This window comes from Achroia grisella, unplaced genomic scaffold (assembly GCF_030625045.1).
Source record: "Achroia grisella isolate CSIRO2021 unplaced genomic scaffold, CSIRO_AGI_Agris_v1 utg1248, whole genome shotgun sequence".
Classification (NCBI taxonomy): Eukaryota; Metazoa; Arthropoda; class Insecta; order Lepidoptera; family Pyralidae; genus Achroia; species Achroia grisella.
The window spans coordinates 571,743-592,645 of record NW_026712607.1 but is presented as its reverse complement, the minus strand read 5'-3'; the positions used below and the strand labels follow the sequence as shown (position 1 = coordinate 592,645).

At 33.8% G+C, this 20,903-nt stretch overlaps 1 protein-coding gene across 1 annotated transcript; it reads right to left on the bottom strand.

Moving 5' to 3' along the window:
• Positions 1-881: 881 nt before the first annotated feature.
• LOC131854895 (uncharacterized) lies at positions 882-20,683 on the bottom strand. Its single transcript, XM_059206077.1, has 3 exons — positions 20,543-20,683; positions 17,094-17,223; positions 882-1,020 (listed from the first exon to the last, which is right to left on the bottom strand). The coding sequence occupies exons 1-3, from the start codon at positions 20,620-20,622 to the stop codon at positions 919-921; spliced, it is 312 nt and encodes a 103-aa protein (XP_059062060.1). The 5' UTR covers positions 20,623-20,683; the 3' UTR covers positions 882-918.
• Positions 20,684-20,903: the final 220 nt, after the last annotated feature.

Sequence of the window (20,903 nt, the reverse complement as noted above, 5' to 3'; positions counted from 1 at the left end):
TCCTCTAGTTAGTATGCCTTTCATGTATATACTAGCTGTGCCCGCGACAGGCGACTTTGTTCGCATGATTATCAAAAACACTATCGCGATTATCTTTTTAATTTCGACCAAAGTTTATCATAAAAAGGTTATAGTGAGTCAATCTTAAAAGATTGACATATACTGCAGACATTTAAAGAGGAATAATTCTTTCATACGTATTTTTTGGGTAATTTGACCCGTTTACGAAGCGCACGCAACGTAAGCCCTCAACTATGAATAATTTTCCCGATGCTTCGAGTCTATTGGTCGTAGCATAATGTTATATAGCTTAAAGCCTTCCTAGACAATTGGACTATCCAACACAAAAAGAATTTTTGAATTCGAACCAGTAGCTCCTGAGATAAGTGCGTTTAAACAAACAAACTCTTCAGCTTTATAATATTACTAGCTACTCGCCCCGGCTTTGCCCGGGTGTACATGTATTATATATATAAACCTTCCTCTTGAATCACTCTATCTACTAAAATGACGTATGACGTAGGCATCCGCTAAGAAAGGATTTTGATTAATTCCACCCCTAAGGGGATAAATTAACGCGAGTGAAGCCGCGGGCAAAAGCTAATACATATATAAACCTTCCTCTTGAATCACTAAAAAAACCGCTTCAAAATCCGTTGCGTAGTTTTAAAGATTTAAGCATACATATGGACGGAGAGACAACGGTAGTGAATTTATTTTATACTATGTAATAATGATAATATAGTATACATAGATATAATATCTGTAAATACCTCTATAATATAAATATGTACATAGCCACAACCTGTTTCCTCTGTTGACCTCCCTCTTCCTAGTGCTGCTGCTATTGTAAAAAATACGATACGAATCAGCTACTAATATTATTTATTGATATATATGTATATACAATGGCTATATTCAAGGGTCAAGCGGTGCGTAGGACAGGCCAATATTCTTCAGTTCGCAGTCCTCCTGAAGGAAATCTTTCAGGAGCAACTTTTTTAGGGCGGTGCGTCGAACCTGGAATTTATAGCGCAGTTTATTATTCGTATCAACACATCCAGTTTCAAAGGGTGGAACCAATCTCATCTACAAGTCTTATACAGCTCTCTGGAGAAAACGTCTACTCTGCGCGTAATCCGCTATTTTCCTATGATGAAGGAATTCGTGATTTTCTGGAAATGTACTAAATATAGAAATGAAATGAACATTTTTGCAAATATTAATCTAGAGTCTGATTGAAAATATGAAGAACGTTTTATGGTAATGTTTATTTTGTAATACTTTTTTTTTCTATTGGTATATGTTAAAGGCCGAGACCTTGCTGCTTTGACTGCTTTAATGAAAATTATATTTTAAATAATTCTTTGGTATCTAGTAATTGGTATACTGCCACAATATATGTTTAGGGTCTCGGTGGTCTAGTGGTTGTAGTTCAGCGCTTTAGATCCGATGGTCGTGGGTTAAGAGTCTTTGTACGGTATAAACATTCATGAGTGTTAATCACAAAGGTTAATTGCACTATCTTATCTTAATCTTAATATAATATTATAAACGCAAAAGTTTGTGAGTATGGATGTTTGTTACTCTTTCACGCAAAAACTACTGAACGGAGTTTGATGAAACTTTACAGTAATATAGTTTATGGATTAGAATAACACATAAGCGATATTTATTGAAATTGACATACTGAAATTTAACACGGGTGAATATGTGGGCACAGCTAGTAATATTATAAACGTGAAAGTTTGTGAGTATGGATGTTTGTTACTCTTTCACGCAAAAACTACTGAACGGATTTTGACGAAACTTTAAATTAATCTAGTTTAGGTATACATCTGAATAACACATAGGCTATAAACTTCATGCGGATAAAACCGCGGGCACAGCTAGTTCAAAATAAATGTACAATTGGCGAACTTAATTCTATATGGCATTCTCTAATAGCTAACCAATTGTATGTATGTATTTACAATAAAAAAATCTAAGTATTTATGTCAGTTTCCTAGTACACATAAAAAAACCTCAGCTTACCGTAGGAATAGATGGCGCTGTATATTGTGTTTATAAAAAATGTATATGTATTTGTATCAGTTGTTTAGTACCCATAAAACAAGCTTAGCTTGGGACTAGATGGCGCTGTGTTAATTGTCCAGGATCGTCATTATTATTATACTATATACTACCTACAACTTCGTCTGCTTTTTATAAGATTAAAGATATTATGTGCATCTTCGTAATAAAATCGATTATCGCGTCAAACATTAAGATTCATTCAGCCTTTTTGTAATGATGACTGAATGCGAGGTCTAACAAATAATTTTCATCCTCGTAATTACTCCATTCACAGCAAATCATTTTCATTCCATTACATAATTTCACAATGGTTTTATAATGATTACGTATTTGAAAGCTTTTCGTATGAAATATTAAAATATAAATGCGACTTTTCAAGATACGATTGTAGCCCGCCCTTGTATTAAAATGTCACTTTAAGCAAAATTTCATTACGATCTGTTCAGCCGTTCAGTGCAAATGGTAACAAACACACATTGTCTCGTAGTGGACACAATATAATTTGTCAATAACAAACTCTGATGAACAGTTTAACAACACATTTAATTTCTCCTCTTAGTTTTTACAAAGATTAAATTTGGAATAGTAACTAGCCATGTAACAATTAGAAGCAGTGATAAGAAAGCAATGATAACATAATCATATCGATTAATCCGAAAGTATACAAAATAATAATAAAAATCAAAACGCCTGTTCATTGCAATTAGCAAAAACTACTGTTGCTGTGTTGGCTTTAACGCATCCTTTTGATTTTACAATTAGCACAGATAACATAATATTACATACTATTAGGAAGGATTACATCCGAGTTGGCTGCGTTCGATGAAAATTAAAATATTTATCATATCAAACTATATCAATAAAAGTTTATCTATACATATAAATAAAATTGTGAGTGTCTGTTTGTAATATTGAAATAACAGTTTTTTCTACATGCATATGAATATAAATACGGTACATAGACCAATATATCATAGTTTTACAATTTTTGTACAGCAATTTTTTACAGACAGGTGTCTGTTTGTTCCGCTTATCTCTGAGCGATTTTGACGGGACCTTTATTGGCAGGTACCTGATAGAATAAGGAGTAACTTAGGCTACCTGTATTTTAGAAAAAATCTTTTAAATTACATGCGGACTAAGTCACGTGTCCTGCTAGTATAATATTAATATTAATATATAATGTAAATATTACTGTCAGCGCCACACTACATCAGGCGTCTGAGCGCAACCGATGGCGACAGCTGATCGACAAGATAGTGTAGAGTCACAATCCCTAGCAGTGAGGGTACGATTAAAAAAAGTATCAATAAATGTTACGAACTAATAAATCAACTAAAAATGTCTATATGTTTAATTTAATGTGATCGAAGTGGGAACGAGAGGTATACCAGCGAAATCTCTCTATACTAAGTGTTAACGTTAGTCGGCAAGAAGCTCTTTAAACCTACACGGGTCACAAGTCCCGGGACCCGATTTTCCTTCTCTGCCACACGATGGACCCTGCACCTGCACCATGAACACATAGAATGCTAAGAAATTCTCTCGCGCACACTATACGTTACATATTTTAAAATGTACCCAATATATTAACGACCATACTCAGAATTATTCCTTACATAACCGCTAGTTAATGCTTAATTAACTATCATTAAATTTGTTATTGAGTCGTTCCTTCCAGCGTCAAAATGTAATCATTAATTAGCTAATGACAAATTTAATGGAAGGACATGGTAATCATGCTATTTCGTTATTAATTTGGAAACACATCATATGAAGTTTAATTTATGCAGACATTTGTAAACTTGCAGTAAGAAATTCCTTGTGACCATTAGCCGTCTCAGAGTGGAGCGTTATTATACAAAAGTTAAAAAAAAATAGGCCAGCTGCGGCCAACCGTATTAGAGTAGTCCGAACAATTTCCAAATTATGCAAAGCTTGTAGTTACGGATACTGGACCACTGATATAAATATTTAGATTTTTTTTGTAAATAAACACACAATATACACATAACATTAGAAACAATCATACTCATGAATACAAATATTTGTACTATGCAACGAATCGAACCAGGGACAGTCGGAAACAAACCGGCGTGCTAAACCACATGACCACAGAGGACGGCAACAACGACTTCTTACAAAGTGTCTCGTCATAAATACAGACAATGGAATTATTATTATACTAGCTAGCCCGCGCTACTTCATCTGCATCAAACTTACACGACATGTATCATTACATTTCGCCCAATTTACATTCTGATGTATAAGCTATATTATTGCAAAGTTTCATTAAAAACCGTTCAGTAGTTTTTGCGTGAAAGAGTAACAAACATCCATACTCACAACTTTCACATTTATAATATTCCTATTAAGATTATTATAATTTCATAATTGTTTGTTATAAGTAGACAATAAACATCATTCTGTTCTTTCTTTCATCCGTTAAAATATTTGCCAATCCAATTACATGAAAAAGAACCTCTGAAAAATAATTTATCACACAAAAATATCCATAACAGATATTTCTCCTCGCCTATTAAATATTTTATTTAAAAAAATGGTACGTAATTGGTGTTTGTTTTCTCAGATTACTTTATTTATCGTTCAATTTCTGTTTGTTTTATTTATTTAGCTAGTAGCTGTAATCCGCGACTCGTCCGCATGGAATGAAATAAAATCTCTAATATAAAAGCAGCCTAAGTTAGTTATTCTTTATGCGCTCCACAACGGCGCCCCTCCCATCGATCCCCCGTCCAATTCAAACAGGGAATCGATGTTACGACAGCCTGAGCCGAAGTTCGAACCCCTAGCGGTGCCCTCAGACTACTACCCTAAAGTCGTATCCGTCAGGCGGGAGTTGGTCTTCAGCCACTCCATAAGTCCTTCCGCGGGTTTGGAGTGCCATCTGCACTCGCCTCCTATCGTCCTATGAAGCCGTAAAGACCAGCTGCGGCCAACAGCATTAGAGTAGTCCGAAAAAAATATATATTCTTTATAACTTAAGTATAAGTTGTCTAGTAGCCATTACGGAAGCTCTACTTAGCTTTTGACTAGATGGCGCTGTGTGAATTGTACTGAAGAAAAACTAACTTAGCTATCTGCAAGATAAAGTCCGGTTAAAATCGGTTCAAACATTTCAGAGATTAGCGAGAACAAACGGACAGGTAGACAAAATGTTTGAAATTAATTTTTTAATGAAGTGCTAGTAGAGACGCACGCACGTCCGTTCCGTTCGCCAGCTGCTCCTATAATGCCTTTTTAACCGATTCCCTATTCATTTACCGCCATCTTGAGTCCCACTACTCTCGAAAAACCGTATGATAACAGTACCGTGCATTTAGTGATAAGTTAATTTGAAGTTACAAACAGACAAATCTATTTATATGTATAGATAAAATACACAACGATATTAGTTAGTGATCGCGTGGGATTTAAAAATTCCGTAACATTGATCACGAATGTAGATGTGATTACGTACGGTACATTTCACATTTTTGCTTTCATGTGTCGCAAGCTTTTGATTGCAAACGATCTTGTTTGTATGTGTATACATACATACATACAATCTGTCATTGACGTAATATACACACCGTTTGAACAGATTTAAGCAATTAATCTGATTAATTTGTTTAATCTTTTAATAAACTGAATAATTTTATTTATTTTTTGTATTTGGAATGTTGATAAAATAGAGATATCTCTGGACAAATACTGCGCCATCCAGTCCCACGGTAAGCGGGATATAAGCGGATATAAATACTTAGAATTTTTTGTAAATACATACACAATATTAATTTATTCATTTGCATTCCATAGTGTTACAATAATGGTTGACATAATATTATTATAAGAGCACTAGGGAGCAGTAGCAGAGCAGTAGCTTGCTGCGCCCATCCCTGATGGGACAAAGAGATACAGTGGGGTTAACAGATTCTAATTATTTATATATTATTTTTCTGATCGATCTATGTATATACATATACTGACTTTATAATTTATCTGTCACAAATTCGTTAACATTATAATAACATTTTTTACAAGTAATTTTTTTAGGTTATGTATTAATATTTTATCTTTTTTTATATAATCATTTTTGTATAATATACATAGTAAATACGCAAACCGATATAAACAATAATACTCATGAATACTAGTGTTTGCAGGTACCGTACTAAAAATCGAACCCGCGACCATCCGAAATAAGGCTTACTAAACCGCTAAACCACCATCACCTACATTCATGAACAGACTCACGGTCATCACGTTATCATGTAACGCCTGTTGTACCTCTTATGTGTTGGACTAAGATGTCATGCATCCATTAGTGGTCCGGATGTAGTTATGGGTCTTCATCGTCGGAGCCGCGTAAGATAGACTCTCCGGCGATGGAAACACCGTTAACGCAAAAAAAATCAAATCAATTCGAGGTAGTGTAGCTCTATTATGTATTGATACGACCTGAATTTCTTGTCAATTCTTCTCACCTCGAAATCACTCCGAACTGACGGTAGATTTGATATATCATAAGAGTCTATATTAGACCTATATGAATATTCTGAATTTGAATTTGAATAGTGTTTACTGATACGTCGACAATGACACATAAAATGGTATTTTTTTACTGTTACATTTCTTTCTAAACAAAATCCTATAATATATACCATAGAATAATAAGGCTCTTGAAATCATATTATACCATAAACAACGTGTTTACACGATTAACTCTTTCCGAGGTTATGAACGCGATGCGATACAAGTATTTCACAGAACAACATCTACAGTTAGTTGGTGGGTTTGTCTGTTTGAACGTTCCAGTCTCTGAAACTAAGGAGTGACCGTAAGGAGTAAGTGATAATATGGTACATTACCATATCAGGTCATGGCAATGACTTCATGAGTAATTCCTTAGAAACCATCAAGGTTAAGTCCTGAAGATTTCGCCAGGATGTGCTAACTGGCCTGACCTCATGATCATCCTATCATCCTCTACAGGTGCCACGCCAGTGTATATTGTTATAGTAGACGGGTGCACCATTCCATTATTGGATGTGTATTGATAAAAAAGCTTCTGGATTTTTGGGTCTACAGATACTATAATAGAGAGCAGAAGAGCAGAGAGGATTTTACCCCTTAAGTCTTCTCTTCTTTTTTATAGTCTATTGTAGAAGTAAAGCAAATAATGTGGTTAGTTGATCCTATCTAATAATGTACCTATGTCAGGTTGACCTCCACGCGGTTCCTCGTGGAAACCATCATGATAAATTCCTGGTGAATAGAAGGTGGGCTAACTCACCTAACCTCATGGTTCACATTATCATCCATTAAAAAAAATCTCTATTTTTTTTTACGATATTAATATTATTATTCTTCACAATATTATTCTTAGAGAAGAATAATATTGTGAATTCGGTGATTCGCGATAATGGTCATGGATGGCATTTCTTTTAAATCAATCGGCATGTGAAACCGCGGCGCATAGTATGTCTCGGATATTATTAAAACAGCGTAGCCCCCTTCCTTCCTGCCGGCATTCTTTCATTACACCACTTTCCAAACTTTCCTTTATCCTTCCGCTCTCACTGTGAATTACTTTTACGGTTAATAAAACAGAATTGTACTTATATTGAACTAGTCGACACGACCCGACTTTGCGTGAAAAATCTTTGTAAAGATTCTTACTAATGTTATAAAAGTGTGTAGAAGTGTGTTTGTTTGTTACCTTTTCACGAATAAAACGTATCTATAAACGTATAATAAAATTTAACTAGTTGTCGCCTAGTGTCGAAATTGGACCATAATAATAATAAAGTAATAATAAAGACAAACAATATTATATATATATTCTCAATTTGACCACAGACTAACAATAGAAAAAAAGAACATATATGCGTGTGTGTATCAAAGACATGGTACTGTGTGTAATGTTTTTTTTATTCATTAAATGTATAATCAATACATAGTATAAAATAAAATCGCTGTCGCTGTCTGTCTTATGTATGCTTAAATCTTCAAAACTACACAACGAAAGCAGTTTTTTTAATAGATAGAGTGATTCAAGAGGAAGGTTTATATATATAATACATGTACACCCAGGGTACAAGCCGGGGTGAGTAGCTAGTGAAATATAAAGTTTTAAAAGAAAGTGATATGTTCCGAAACATACGCGTAATCACGCGTGATAGAGTGAACATAGAAATAATTAAATGCAATCACTTATGATTGCGCCCTTATATTTGTTTCTACTACTATGGTGGCAAACAAACATACGGCTCATCTGATGGTAAATGGTTACCGTAGCTTATAGACGCCTGAAACACCAGGGTTGTCAGTGCGCGTTGCCGACCCTTAAGAAACCTTAATATACCCTTCTTGAAAAACCTCATGCTGTAGTCTCGTGAGAAAACCTCGGCAGCTACCTGCCGAGGTTTTCATCCCACAATCTAAGTGTACGCGGGAGGAAGCTCCTCTGAAACCGCACTGTCCGAGACCACTTAGGTACTAGCATATTCTAGTTCTATAATACGGTTACCAAAAAACATTTATTAATGGATGCCTATAAGTCTGTTGAAATCTGTGACCAGAATTTCAAGTTACCCCTAGTCGTTTAGGGTGTGATAGATTAATCCGGCTGTCAAGCAAGCATGTTATATACCGATAGAGAATGAGGGTGGCCATTTATCACGTCCCGATTTTTTTAAGATATTGCATTATATTCTCTAAATAATAAAATTAAATAATAAAATTTTAAATAATATAATTATTTAAAAGAGCAACACGCAAGTTTGTTGCTCATTCTTCTTTTGATGAGACAGTTTTCCGAACGAGCGGTAGATTAAAAAAATGTAATGACTATTCAAAAGTGCTTCAATGTAAGTTTATTTGAATAAATGATTTTCTATTCTATTCTATTCTAATCTAAATCCTTATAAACGTAAAAGAAATAAAGGCCTACCATATGGAACTTGTCTTTGTATGATAACTATCGCCCACTGCTACGTCTGCCAAACTTCGTCTGTCACAAACTTTGATTGAATATTTTTTGATGACGTCTAGCTAGCACCGAGGACGTCTAGCTGGTGATAGTCACAAGTATTTTTTTATTCTACATTTGTCTATAATGTACAATAAAAAAATATATACATAATAATATAACAAAATTAACCTATGTTACTCTATAATATGGAGTGTATATCACTCCATATTATAGAGTAACATAGGTTTTTAAGAAATTGAAATAAACCACTCAAGAACATAAATAAAAGTAAAACCCGTTTATTAACAGTTAAAATTTAAGTTAAATATAATATACAGAGTAATTAAGTCAACACTATATACCTGAACTTCTTGTAAGTAATAATAATTGTAAGTACATAGTCTTGTTGGTCGCCCAAATAAATAAACATGGGTAATTTTATTTAATTAGAGTATCTTGTGGCATTTGCACCCGTCTGTATCCTAGACAGATAACTATTTAGAAAGTAATAAACATGCATATAATTATATGTATAATATAAATACAAATAAATATCCATTACAAAGAAACAGACGTTTATAAAAAAAATACTGTAATATCACATTACATTCGAATTTCTATTCCTTTGAAAATATTATTTCTAAACTAGTGGGTAGCTAATTTGAGATTTTACATCATTATATTGTCTTTATTTTACCTATATGAATAACAACTACGAGTATAATACGCAACTACGTCTAGTCTAATTACTTTTTAAGATAAAAGAAAACCCATGTCTAAACTGGTAATATAATCTATCATGATTTACTTAAATAGACTTTGTAAATGGTTATAAGGGCAGAGGAAGGCCGAAAAAGATATGGATGGACCGTTATCAAATTAAAAAATTTAATGATTTCATGTAGAACATTTTAGCCACTTATGAACGTCAAATTTATTATAGTAATTTATACTGTGAGAAAGATGATACGGCGAGAAACACACATCGTGTGTGGTTGTAGCCCTACTCATACGTCAACGAAATATCTCCTTTGGAAATTACACACTGTCCTGAGGAGATAAAAACTATAGCTTCTAAGAATATCCGTCAATTCTCTGATCTCTGACGGACCTAGGTAGAGAACTCGAGGGTGAGCATAATAAATCTCTATAGGTATAAAATAACGAATATTAGCCCAAAATCCATAACAGTGATGATGTGATGTAAATTGTAATGTGATGTAATCCCGGCCGATTTCAGCCACGGCGACTGTCTTCAATTCCGATTTTGCCGTTGATGTGCTCGCATGTGGCTTATGTAGCCAATTTTGTTTGTAAAATTCCTCACACATTGCGGGCATGAGAGCACACCATTCACTTAACTATAGCTGATAGCTGCAGGTGGTCGAGCTTGCAGCTCAAGGAGGTTTTCAAGGGCATTGACGCTAGATTTAGTAGACGATTTGACGCTAAACGCAGTACTAGCATAACTTAGTACCTTAGCATACTTAGCCTCTCGCTCAATAAAAATATAGTCTTTGACAATAGTAGTAATAATGTTCGAACTTATTCGAACTTAGAACACTGGGCGACCACTACTATTAATAATAACAATAGTCAAGTAAAAAGTTACCCGCCACCTAAGCAACCAAAACAACAAAAATATATTTTTACATATGTTTAAATAATTAATTCTATGAATATAAAATATGTCAGTATTTAAAAATAGAATGATAATAATCCAAACCTGCGGAATGACATATGGAGCGGCTAAAGGCTAAGTCCTGCCTGACGGACATTACTTTAGTCTTAAGATACAGCTAGAGGTTCGAACTTCGAACCTCGGCTTAAATTGACATGTAAAGATTACAAGCAAATTGTATAATTATAACCCCCTAAGTTTATTAAAAGCAGTCATACAACCTTTTTCTACACGAGGCGACGGTAAAAATATTTATTTTGTTCCTGTATAAAGTTTGAACAGTACCCCTCGGCAACGGGCTGCTGTTTTTAATCTTCCGTTTTATAACTCGCTGCATGTTTTATTAAAAATAAAACAGTTTACACTATATATAGCGAAGTCGCAAGTTATAATTCACTAAAAGTCAAAGCATGCTGTAGTTACCTATAACTATGAGAACAGTTAGTATAATACAATTAGAATTGCATAGAATCACAACAAATTTTTATTGTTATATCTTATGTTGGTAATCCTTAAAAAAAACTGTATCAGATCCTTATTATATTGATTTAATAATAATAATAGTCAATCACGAACTAACCTGCCACAACTAAGCAAGCAATGTATCATTTCTTTTTAAATTATAAATTCTATAAATGTTACGACATAACCAATAAAAAAAGTTTTATATCATTCTTAAATTGCTACGTAATGATTACAAGCAAATATAATAATTATAAACCACCAAGTTTATTATTAAATTATTTTAATCTTCCGTTTTATAACTCGCCGTATGTTTTATTAAAAATAAAACAGTTTATACTGTTTATTGTGAAGTCGTAAGTTATAGTTCACTAAAACCACAGATAATATAATATGCTAAAACTTACGTCGGATCCTAGAAACTAGCTGTTACCTGCGATTTCCTCCGGGTAGAAGGTAATTTAATACAAAAGAAAAAACCACTGGACGGAATCGAATGAAATATGTGACGAAGAAAGATCAAACCTATATTAATACATAGAATAAGGATTTAAAAAAAAATTGCGTGCAGCAACGCCGGGTTATCTAAAATATTCTTAAAAAAATATTTAATTTATTGATTTTATTGTGGAAACATTAGTACACATTACTAACAATGTCTTTCGCCCCTTTAGTTATATTAGAAGCAAAAATACAATGCAAATTCGTGGTGAATTTTCCACAATGTGACCTGACCTCATACACATCTCCTCTTATCATTCTCCATTGGTATCACGCCAGCGTAAACCGTTAGCGCAGGCGGGTGCACCATTCCATTACCATCCATTATCTATACATATAAATAAAATTGGTGTGTCTGTTTGTAATATTGAAATAATCGTTTTTTACTACATGCATATGAATATAAATACGGTACATACACCAAAATAACATTTTTTTACAATTTTTGTCTGTCTGACTTTCTGTTTGTTTCGGCTAATCTCTGAAATGGCTGTACCTATTTTGACGGTATTTTATTGGCAGGTAGCTGATGTAATAAGGAGTAACTTAGGCTACTGTTATTTAAAAAAAATGAAGTTAAATTCCACACAGACGAAGTCTCGGGTACAGCTAGTATAAAAAACTCGTGGGAAATCCTGGGCCGCTAGTAAAACATACGAGTGTGACTAGAAACTATATATATTAGAAATATTTTAACAATGTTACAACAAATATATCTTCCTAGAAAAGTGCTTGTAAATAATTCTATCTTGGTATTGCCATTTCATAGAATTTCATTTGTTATAAGTATAACTCGTGACGCCTACGCAATCTTCAAGATAAATTATGTCTACTTATAGGTAATTAACTTCTTGTTGGCCAAGTTATAAATAAAATTACGTACTAAAGTTATATCTACAGCCCCTGCTGTGCAGCGGTTTAGCACTCCGACTTATTCGCACGGTACAAACATTTGTATTCATGAGTATGATTGCTTGTATCGGTCTGGGTGTTCTATATATTATACCAGCTGACACAGCAAACGTTATTTTGCCATATAAATTTAAGTATTATGTTAGTATTTCGCTATTAAAATTAGGGGTTGGTGATAGAAGGGTGAAAATTTAGGGTTGTTTGTATTTTAATACCAAATGGAAATAAATATAAGTTGTCCAAAAAATAAAAATTAAATGTTAGGGGTGGACAACCGTTATCACTTAGGGGTATGAAAAATAGCTAATAACTGATTCTCAGACCGACTGAATATGCATATAAAATGTCATAAAAAAGTCGATCAAGGCGTTACGGAAGAGTATGGTAACTAACATTGTGACACGAGAATTTTATACATTCTTATGTATAAAATTACGTACTATATTGACGAAAAAATTATCTATGTATTTATATCAGTAGTCGAGTACTCATAACACCAGCTGTGATTATCTTGGGTGTAGATGGCGCTGTGTGAATGTCTTCGAGATATTATTATTAGATATATCCAAAATAACATATTTTACTTGATATTGTGCGGTCAGTAGTCGAATCTTTACATTGTATAAAATGAAGTTGCCATCACTGTCTGTTCGCTTATATCTTTTAAATTACGAAACAGATTTAATGCAGTTTTCAGCAATAGATAGAGTGATTCAAGAGGAAGGTTTATATGTATAATAAATGCGTGTTATAATACAGAATAAATCGAGAAATTCAAAGATTTACAAAGCATCAGTCCGAAGCCGGGATGGGGTGGTAGTGAAAATATAAAATTCTACTTGCCAGTGTGTAAACCGGGCGCAATCATTGCGGATAAACCCCAAACGAAATTAGGTAAGTATTCACAAAACTTGCTTTATAATGTCCGCAAGACTCGAATTTTCGTCAAATGTCGCTGTAAAGTTTTACCGAAAACTGGAAGATTAAAATGATAAAAACTTTTTGGATAATATTTTATATTATTTAAACACTACGCAGTGTTGTAGGAACATAAACTGCTCTACTTGATCTTGGCCTAAGTTTAAATAGAGCAGTTTATGATCATACCAGTCTGTAAGGTTTCCTGTCACAAAACAAGTCCTGTATTTATTTACTTACTAGCTGAACCTGCGGTTTTACCCGCGTGAAATTTATAGCTTATATGTTACTCTGATGTTTAAGCTATGTTACTGTAAAATTTCATCAAAATCCGTTCAGTAGTTTTTGCGTGAAAGAGTAACAAACATCCATACTCACAAACTTTCGCGTTTGTAATATTATTAAGATTTTATGTATTTCAGAGTATTAGGTATATCTTATATTTTATGTATATTGTGTATGTACATGTTGTATTAATAATGTGTATTTTATCCTAGTTTAATTTTCTTATTTTTCTTCTTCAGTCGTTCACTCTTGGCAGAGTGGTCGTGGCTTTCATGATGGTATATTTTGTGATATGGTATCGTTGTGGTCCTTGGCGATAGAGCTCCTTACAATTTGTCTCCACCTGGTACGGTTTTTGGCTGCACGAGAACATTCTACCATGGACTGCTGTGTGGCCGTTCTTATACTGTCAGTCCATCTCGTTGGTGATCGACCCCGAGAACGTCTGCCTTCAACCGAACCTTGGATAATTACCCGCTCCATACAGTGTTCGTTCCGGCTAATGTGACCAGAATACTTGAGAATTCGTATTTGCACAGTTTCATTTTAGTTTAGTCTAATATTTGTATATATGTAATTTATATAATTAATGTTAAGCCACCATCAAGTATTTCTGCACTTCCTGAAGGTTGGCTGGTAGTACCTATAGCTTTAAGTCCACCTTTTGTACCATAATTTATGGGTCAATAAAGCTTAAATAAAAAAACGGTTATATAACCTAACCGTCACGTCACAAGTTAACGAATTGGGGAGGGCGAAATTGTATAAAAAATGATTGGTGAAATCACAAACCATGTATTAAAATTTTGAAATCTATCTTCAATTTTCATTATGAAAATATGACTATCTGTGGCGGGTTTCTCTCTCCCCGGGGAGGGGGATTTTTTCCCCGGGGGTGGGGAGACTAAATTACTGTAATATAATTTTTGAAAGCCCTTTTGGTCTAATAGCGACATCAAACCTTTTTGACATAATACACACTACAAAAAATCTGTTAAATCCTGATTTGGTCGTAGATGAGTATTTCCTGTTGGATCAAAATGGAATGGTGGAATCTGCCTTCGCTAACGATAATAATGGAGCATGATTCGATGAGAGTGAAATCAACAAGGTTAGAATATCTTGGCAATCTGTATACTTATCACTCAAAACAGTTAGAGCGCCGTATTAGCTTCGTTTTGTTTATTGAAATATGACGTTATAGCTCGGAAATGTCACGTGACATAGTGTTTAATGCGAATTTCAAACCAAGAGAAATAAAATTCATGTTTTCTCTATCAAATAAAGCTTTTTTTGAAAATTAAATAATTGTAGAGGATTTTAAATAAGTCTACAAAAATTATAAAATATATTTCAGAAAATTGTCAAGTAGCCAATTAGTAAAAGACGAGCAGAAAGAGACCTACACACTACCTACACATCAAAGCCAGTCTACATTTGTTTACATCGCAATGATAAAATTAAAAAAGCATCATCAAAATCGAATGGTTGTAAAGTTTATGCGAGTTTATCCACTCAGACAACGAAGGCTCGGATACGTTAATGGCAGGCTTATGTTAATCAGTGCCTTATTTTATAGTTCATTAATTCACTCTTCATTAAGGCTAATACCCCGACTTGTGCTGTGAAATCATAATTTTTAGCATAACTGTCCTAAACAAACAATTTTCTTAATCAGCCGTATATATTAAGGAGCCGAGTCCGTTATCGTATTACGCACGCGTAATCAATAATATTAATCAAATCTGAAAAAGGGCTTTGCATCTGGGATAAATATTTTCAAATTGTAATTATAATAATAAACTCTTGTAGCACAGAGAAGAAAATTGGTAAGTAAAAAATTAATAACAAGGCGGTCTTATTGCTATGAACAATTTCTTACAGACAACGTAGAAGATAAAAGTTTTGAGCAAGGAAAAAGTAGGTGGCGCAGTATAAAAAATAGAATTAGATATTATATTAATACTAAACTTATAAAATAAAATAAAGAAAGGTATATAAATAAATACATGTATAACAAAACAAAACATTTTGAGAGCGAAAGTGAGAATATTATAAACGTGAAAGTTGGCGAGTATGGATGTTACTATTTCACGCAAAAACTATTAAACTGATTTTGATAAAACTTAATCAAAATAACAACTAAGCTATCCATTTCACGCGGGTTAAATCGCGGGTACAACTAGTACTTACAATACGTAAGCAACTACAATCACTACCATTTGCAACAGCTCTAGTCGATATGTCTTGATTATATTGCAAATGGCATATATAGAAACGACATATTAAACTATTTTCACCGTGTTTTCTAAGAATAAATTTCCTATTTTAAATAAAGTGCAGTACAAGTTGCATATTAAGGAGTTTGTTGGGCTTCACAATCATTCAATGCGTCAATAAATCCATAATTACCCTTCGATCACATAAATATTATGCAACGTTTACAAGAACTGCATTTAGCAGATGAGATTTCTTTTTATATAACTGGAATGACGTCAGTTGTCAGATATAGAATAGAAGTAATCTTATCAAGAAAATAAAAAATATGAAGACATGGCTGTATGGGCAGTTCCCTTTGCCTTTCCGATAAAGGATAAAGAGAACCAAAAAAAAAAGAAGTAATCTTAATTCAAATAAACTCAATACAAGCACTTTTGAATAGTCATTTTTGTTTATTTTTACCACTCTAAATTGTAAATTATCCCCAAGTGTGGCATTAATTCTTAAGTTAGGTTAAGTTTTAGTTTTATTGTAACTGATTTTTTTAAGTAACCCTAACAAGCTTACAATCCAGCTACCCAGGGGTTATAGCCCCGGAATACCCGGAGGCCCCAACCTTCACCTCTCTAGGGGGGGTAAGGATGACTAACGTCAGTCATGATAACATGATGTCATAGACATCTGTCTATGCTCTCTATTAGTTTTAGGGTACAACCGGACTGGCATGCTTTTAATTGGTTAAAAAAGTCCCTAAATAGCACGCCGCCTTAGGTAAGTCGCAAGTTCGATTCCTCGCATGACACAAACATTTTTATTCATGAGAATGATTGTTTGTATCGGTCTCGGTGTTTTCTATGTATATTATGTATGTATTTACGAAAAAAAAATGTATTTGTATCAGTTATGTAGTACCCATAACACAAGCTTTATATAGCTCAACTTGGTTCTAGATGGTGCTGGGTGAATTGCCCTGAAATTATTACTATGACATTATTATATAAAAAAGGTGGACTTGTTAGCTTTATCCAAGGCAATTATATAAAAAAATCTATTCTAACTTACAGCTAGTGTCTGCCACTTGGCTTGGCGAAGCTCTTCTCGGATGAACATCATTTCTGGACGAAGATCACGATGAGCGAACGGATCCATGTCGATCTTCAATCTCGGATCTATCCCGGCTAGTTGTTGATCGCTGAAAAAAATGTTCTGTAACAGCATGTAGCTATACTCTCTTCGGCCAGTAGTCTTCCTTCATGAAGGTGTACAGCATGTTGGTTGGGACCCGGGTCACAAACGCTTTGAAGCTCGCATTGTGACTCGATTCCAGCTGCGTCACCCTCATAATATATATAGAAAACATCCAGACCAAGATCCGATACAATCGTTTATGCCGTGCGAGGAAACGAACTCACGACCATGAGAAAGAAGAAGAATGGCGTGTGTGCTAAACCGCTAAACCATCGATATTGTCAATTGACACAAAAATTCTATAATTACTCTATTATACAAAGATGAAAAGATGAAAGATCTCCATTATGTATGTTGAAGTGTGCATAAACTCTGGTAAACGACAATTAAAAAGCAATTAGGCTGAATAAAAACTGGGCGTACAGATCGTGTACTAGTCGGGGTGAATGGTCTTATAAAGTCTATAAATATTCTTCAGGCTTCCTGTAGATTATCTCGTTGATCAGAGATATTATTTTACTTCTAACGGCTTACATTATTTTATTATATATTACTAGCTGAATTTCGTCTGCATCACGCTTACTTGACATTTATCATACTATTTCGTCCAATATCCATACAATACAATCTTATTATACTATAGCAGGGTAGACGAACCAATGGCACGCCTGCCATTGACGGCACGCGACACAATATTTTGGGCACGTCGTCGATCATAAAACTGTTTGAAGAAACTGGCTCATGCTATTTTAACAATATTTGCACCTACCTACTCCTGTGAATCATTATTTTCAGAGATGAATAACATTAAAAACTCTGTTAGAAACTATTTTAACAGATAATCCAGTTCAACATGCGTTTTGCTAAAAGTAACATCGTACAAGCCTGACATAAATTATTTGTCATCTAACCTGCAGCAATAGAAGTCACACTAATTTTACAGTAATTTAATTTATGCGTGTAATAAAAACTATCCAAAATGTACTTCTTTTGTTTACTTTATTTCATATAGAGTTTTGATAGTATTTATTATTATTATTTTCTAAATAATCAGAAAGCCAAAATTATTTGATGCACGTCAATGACCCTATTAAACATTTTTTGTAAAAAATGACACGTTGATGCATAAAGGTTCACCTACCCTGTACTACAGCCTATATATATTATATTTTTTATAATGGAATGGTGCACCTGTCTGCGCTAAAGTTTTCACTGGCGGAAAACCCATGGAGGATGAACATGAGGTCAGGTCTGATAGCTCATCGTGATAAATTCACGAGGAAATTACCACTATAGTTAGGCCAGGCCATGAGAAACCATGTGGAGGTCAACCTGACATGGTACATTGCCAGCAATGGGTCAACAGTCCATTACTAACAATCCTCTTCCCCTCATCATATCCTGACATGCCCATTTTTGGGTATACTTCAATGCAATCTTGGAGAGGATGAGCCTAAAAAGCCTCTTGGATTAATATTAAATTGTTATTTACGCTTGGAGTAATGAATAAAAGTATCTCGACGACTCTATCTGACGACTGACGACGGTGACGACCTCGGTGGTATAGCGGTCTAGAATATCGTTTTACATCCGATGGTCGCGGGTTCGATTCCTCGCACGGTACTAACATTTGAATTCATGAATATGATTGTTTGTATCGGTGTGGGTGTTTTCTATGTACAATATGTATGTATTTACGAAAAAAAATTATCTATTATATATATTTGTATCAGTTATCTAGTACCCATAACACAAACTTCAACTAGCTTAACTTAGGTCTAGATGGCGCTGTGTGAATTGTCCTGAGATTATTATTATTATTATAATCTACTTGTATTTAAGTAGGTGGCATGCTTAATTTTCCAGGGTGCTTGTTAACGAGACTTAATTCATTTAATATCTCGCTAAGCCTTCCTAATTAGATTGACGACATATTTTAGTCCGTTGGTGTATTACAAATGAGGGGTTTGAGAGATAAAATAAGTAAAGATATGAAAAATCAGAGGAATACTTTCATATAAGGTAGGTATATATATAAATACAAGTATATTAAAATCGAATCAAAAAGTGAAATACCCCGTTGTTATGAATCAGTAAGTAAAATATAATATATTAATTAATCCACAAACATATTATGTGTGTGGATTAATTAATATATTATACTTTAATTGAGCAAAGCAACATAAATAAAAAAATATTTATTTACGTCTATTACAGACTCTTATGATAGAGAAATTAAATTAATTACCTAAATCTGCCGTCAGTTCGGAGTACTTTCGAACTAAGAAGAATTGATAAAATAAGACCTGAGTTTCTTACACAGTTCTTATTTTTTTCTAATGTACATGATTACAAAAATACTCCTTCATTTTTAATTCAATTAGAGAGAATGTTGCTCTCTTTTATACTAAAGGGACGGATGGTTAGGTCACTGAAGATTAATTCTCAAACTAAATAAATATAGATTTTGAACAAAAAAAAATGTAGTCCAGAATTATTGTAGTCAACAATAATTCTGGAGCGACTCGTACGAGACAGTTTTTTTTATAGCATAGGGGAGAACGAGCTAGCGGCTAATCTGATGGTAGGTGATTACCGCCGCCCATGAGCACCCGCAACACTAGAGGAATTGCAAGTGCGTTTCCGGCTTTTCAAGAAGAAATAAGCTCTTTTCTTAAAGGTTTCAATATCGTATCGATTCGGATTTATCATTGCTGGAAGGTAATTCTAAAATACAATTATACAATAGTTGTGCGTAGTAAAAGTAACATAAAACAACTATACTCATCACAACCACTGTAATTTTTCCGCCAGATAAAGTTACCTATATCCAAAGCCGTAACTATTTTTAAACTAAAATTCATCATAACCAATTCAGAGGTTTAGGCGTATAAATTTACCATACTTTTATATTTCTAATGCCAGCTATTACCCCGGTATGATGCAATCTACCTTTATGCTAAATTGTATTAAAATCCGTTTAATCATCAATCAATCAATCAAAAGGTAAACAGGCAGACCAACATACTTTCGCTTATATAATTTTAGTATGGATTAGTTGATGCTACATCTTTAGTCTGTCTCGCTGTCTGTGTGTTTAGATCTTTTAAAAGACGCATCAGATTTAATGCAGATTTCAGCAATAGAGTGATTAAAGAGGACGATTTATATGTATGTATATAAATGCATATTATATATAGTACACAAAAGTCGAGAAATTCAGAGATTTGTAATGCATTCGTGAGAAACCGGGTCGCTAGTATTTTACAAAGCAGTTTCTTAAAAAATGTAATATAATGACTATATGGATCGATGGTACTCACAATCTCGCTCCTACATCTGCCTCTAAGGCTCCAGCCTCTTCCAATGCGTCCGGCACAATTTCGCTATTCTCCGCAGACATTTGTATTTTAATATTTTTGTATTTTAACTAAGCAAACAAAATCACACGATTCTAGTGATTTTGTAAATGTTTATTTTTTAATATAATAACAGACTCTTTCTTTCTGAGTACACATATGCAATAGAGACTTTTTTTCTATTTAAATATTTAAAATTATAGCCAGTATTACTGAACATTGTGACTTTTTCTGCACAATCAAAATGGGCAAGTACTAATTTTTCGCGCAAGCCAAAGTTCCATATTAGAATGTTTCGTACTAATGCGAAACCGTTTTCTCTATT

Bases quoted from the DNA above. Each gene is read 5' to 3' on its own strand.
- LOC131854895 (XM_059206077.1), bottom strand. From the start codon at position 20,622: ATGTCTGCGGAGAATAGCGAAATTGTGCCGGACGCATTGGAAGAGGCT. The intron at 17,224-20,542 runs GTGAGTACCATC...CATTTTTTTCAG, and splicing joins GCAGATGTAGGAGCGAGATT to CGATCAACAACTAGCCGGGA. The intron at 1,021-17,093 runs GTAAGTTAGAAT...TATAAATTCCAG, and splicing joins CCAAGTGGCAGACACTAGCT to GTTCGACGCACCGCCCTAAA.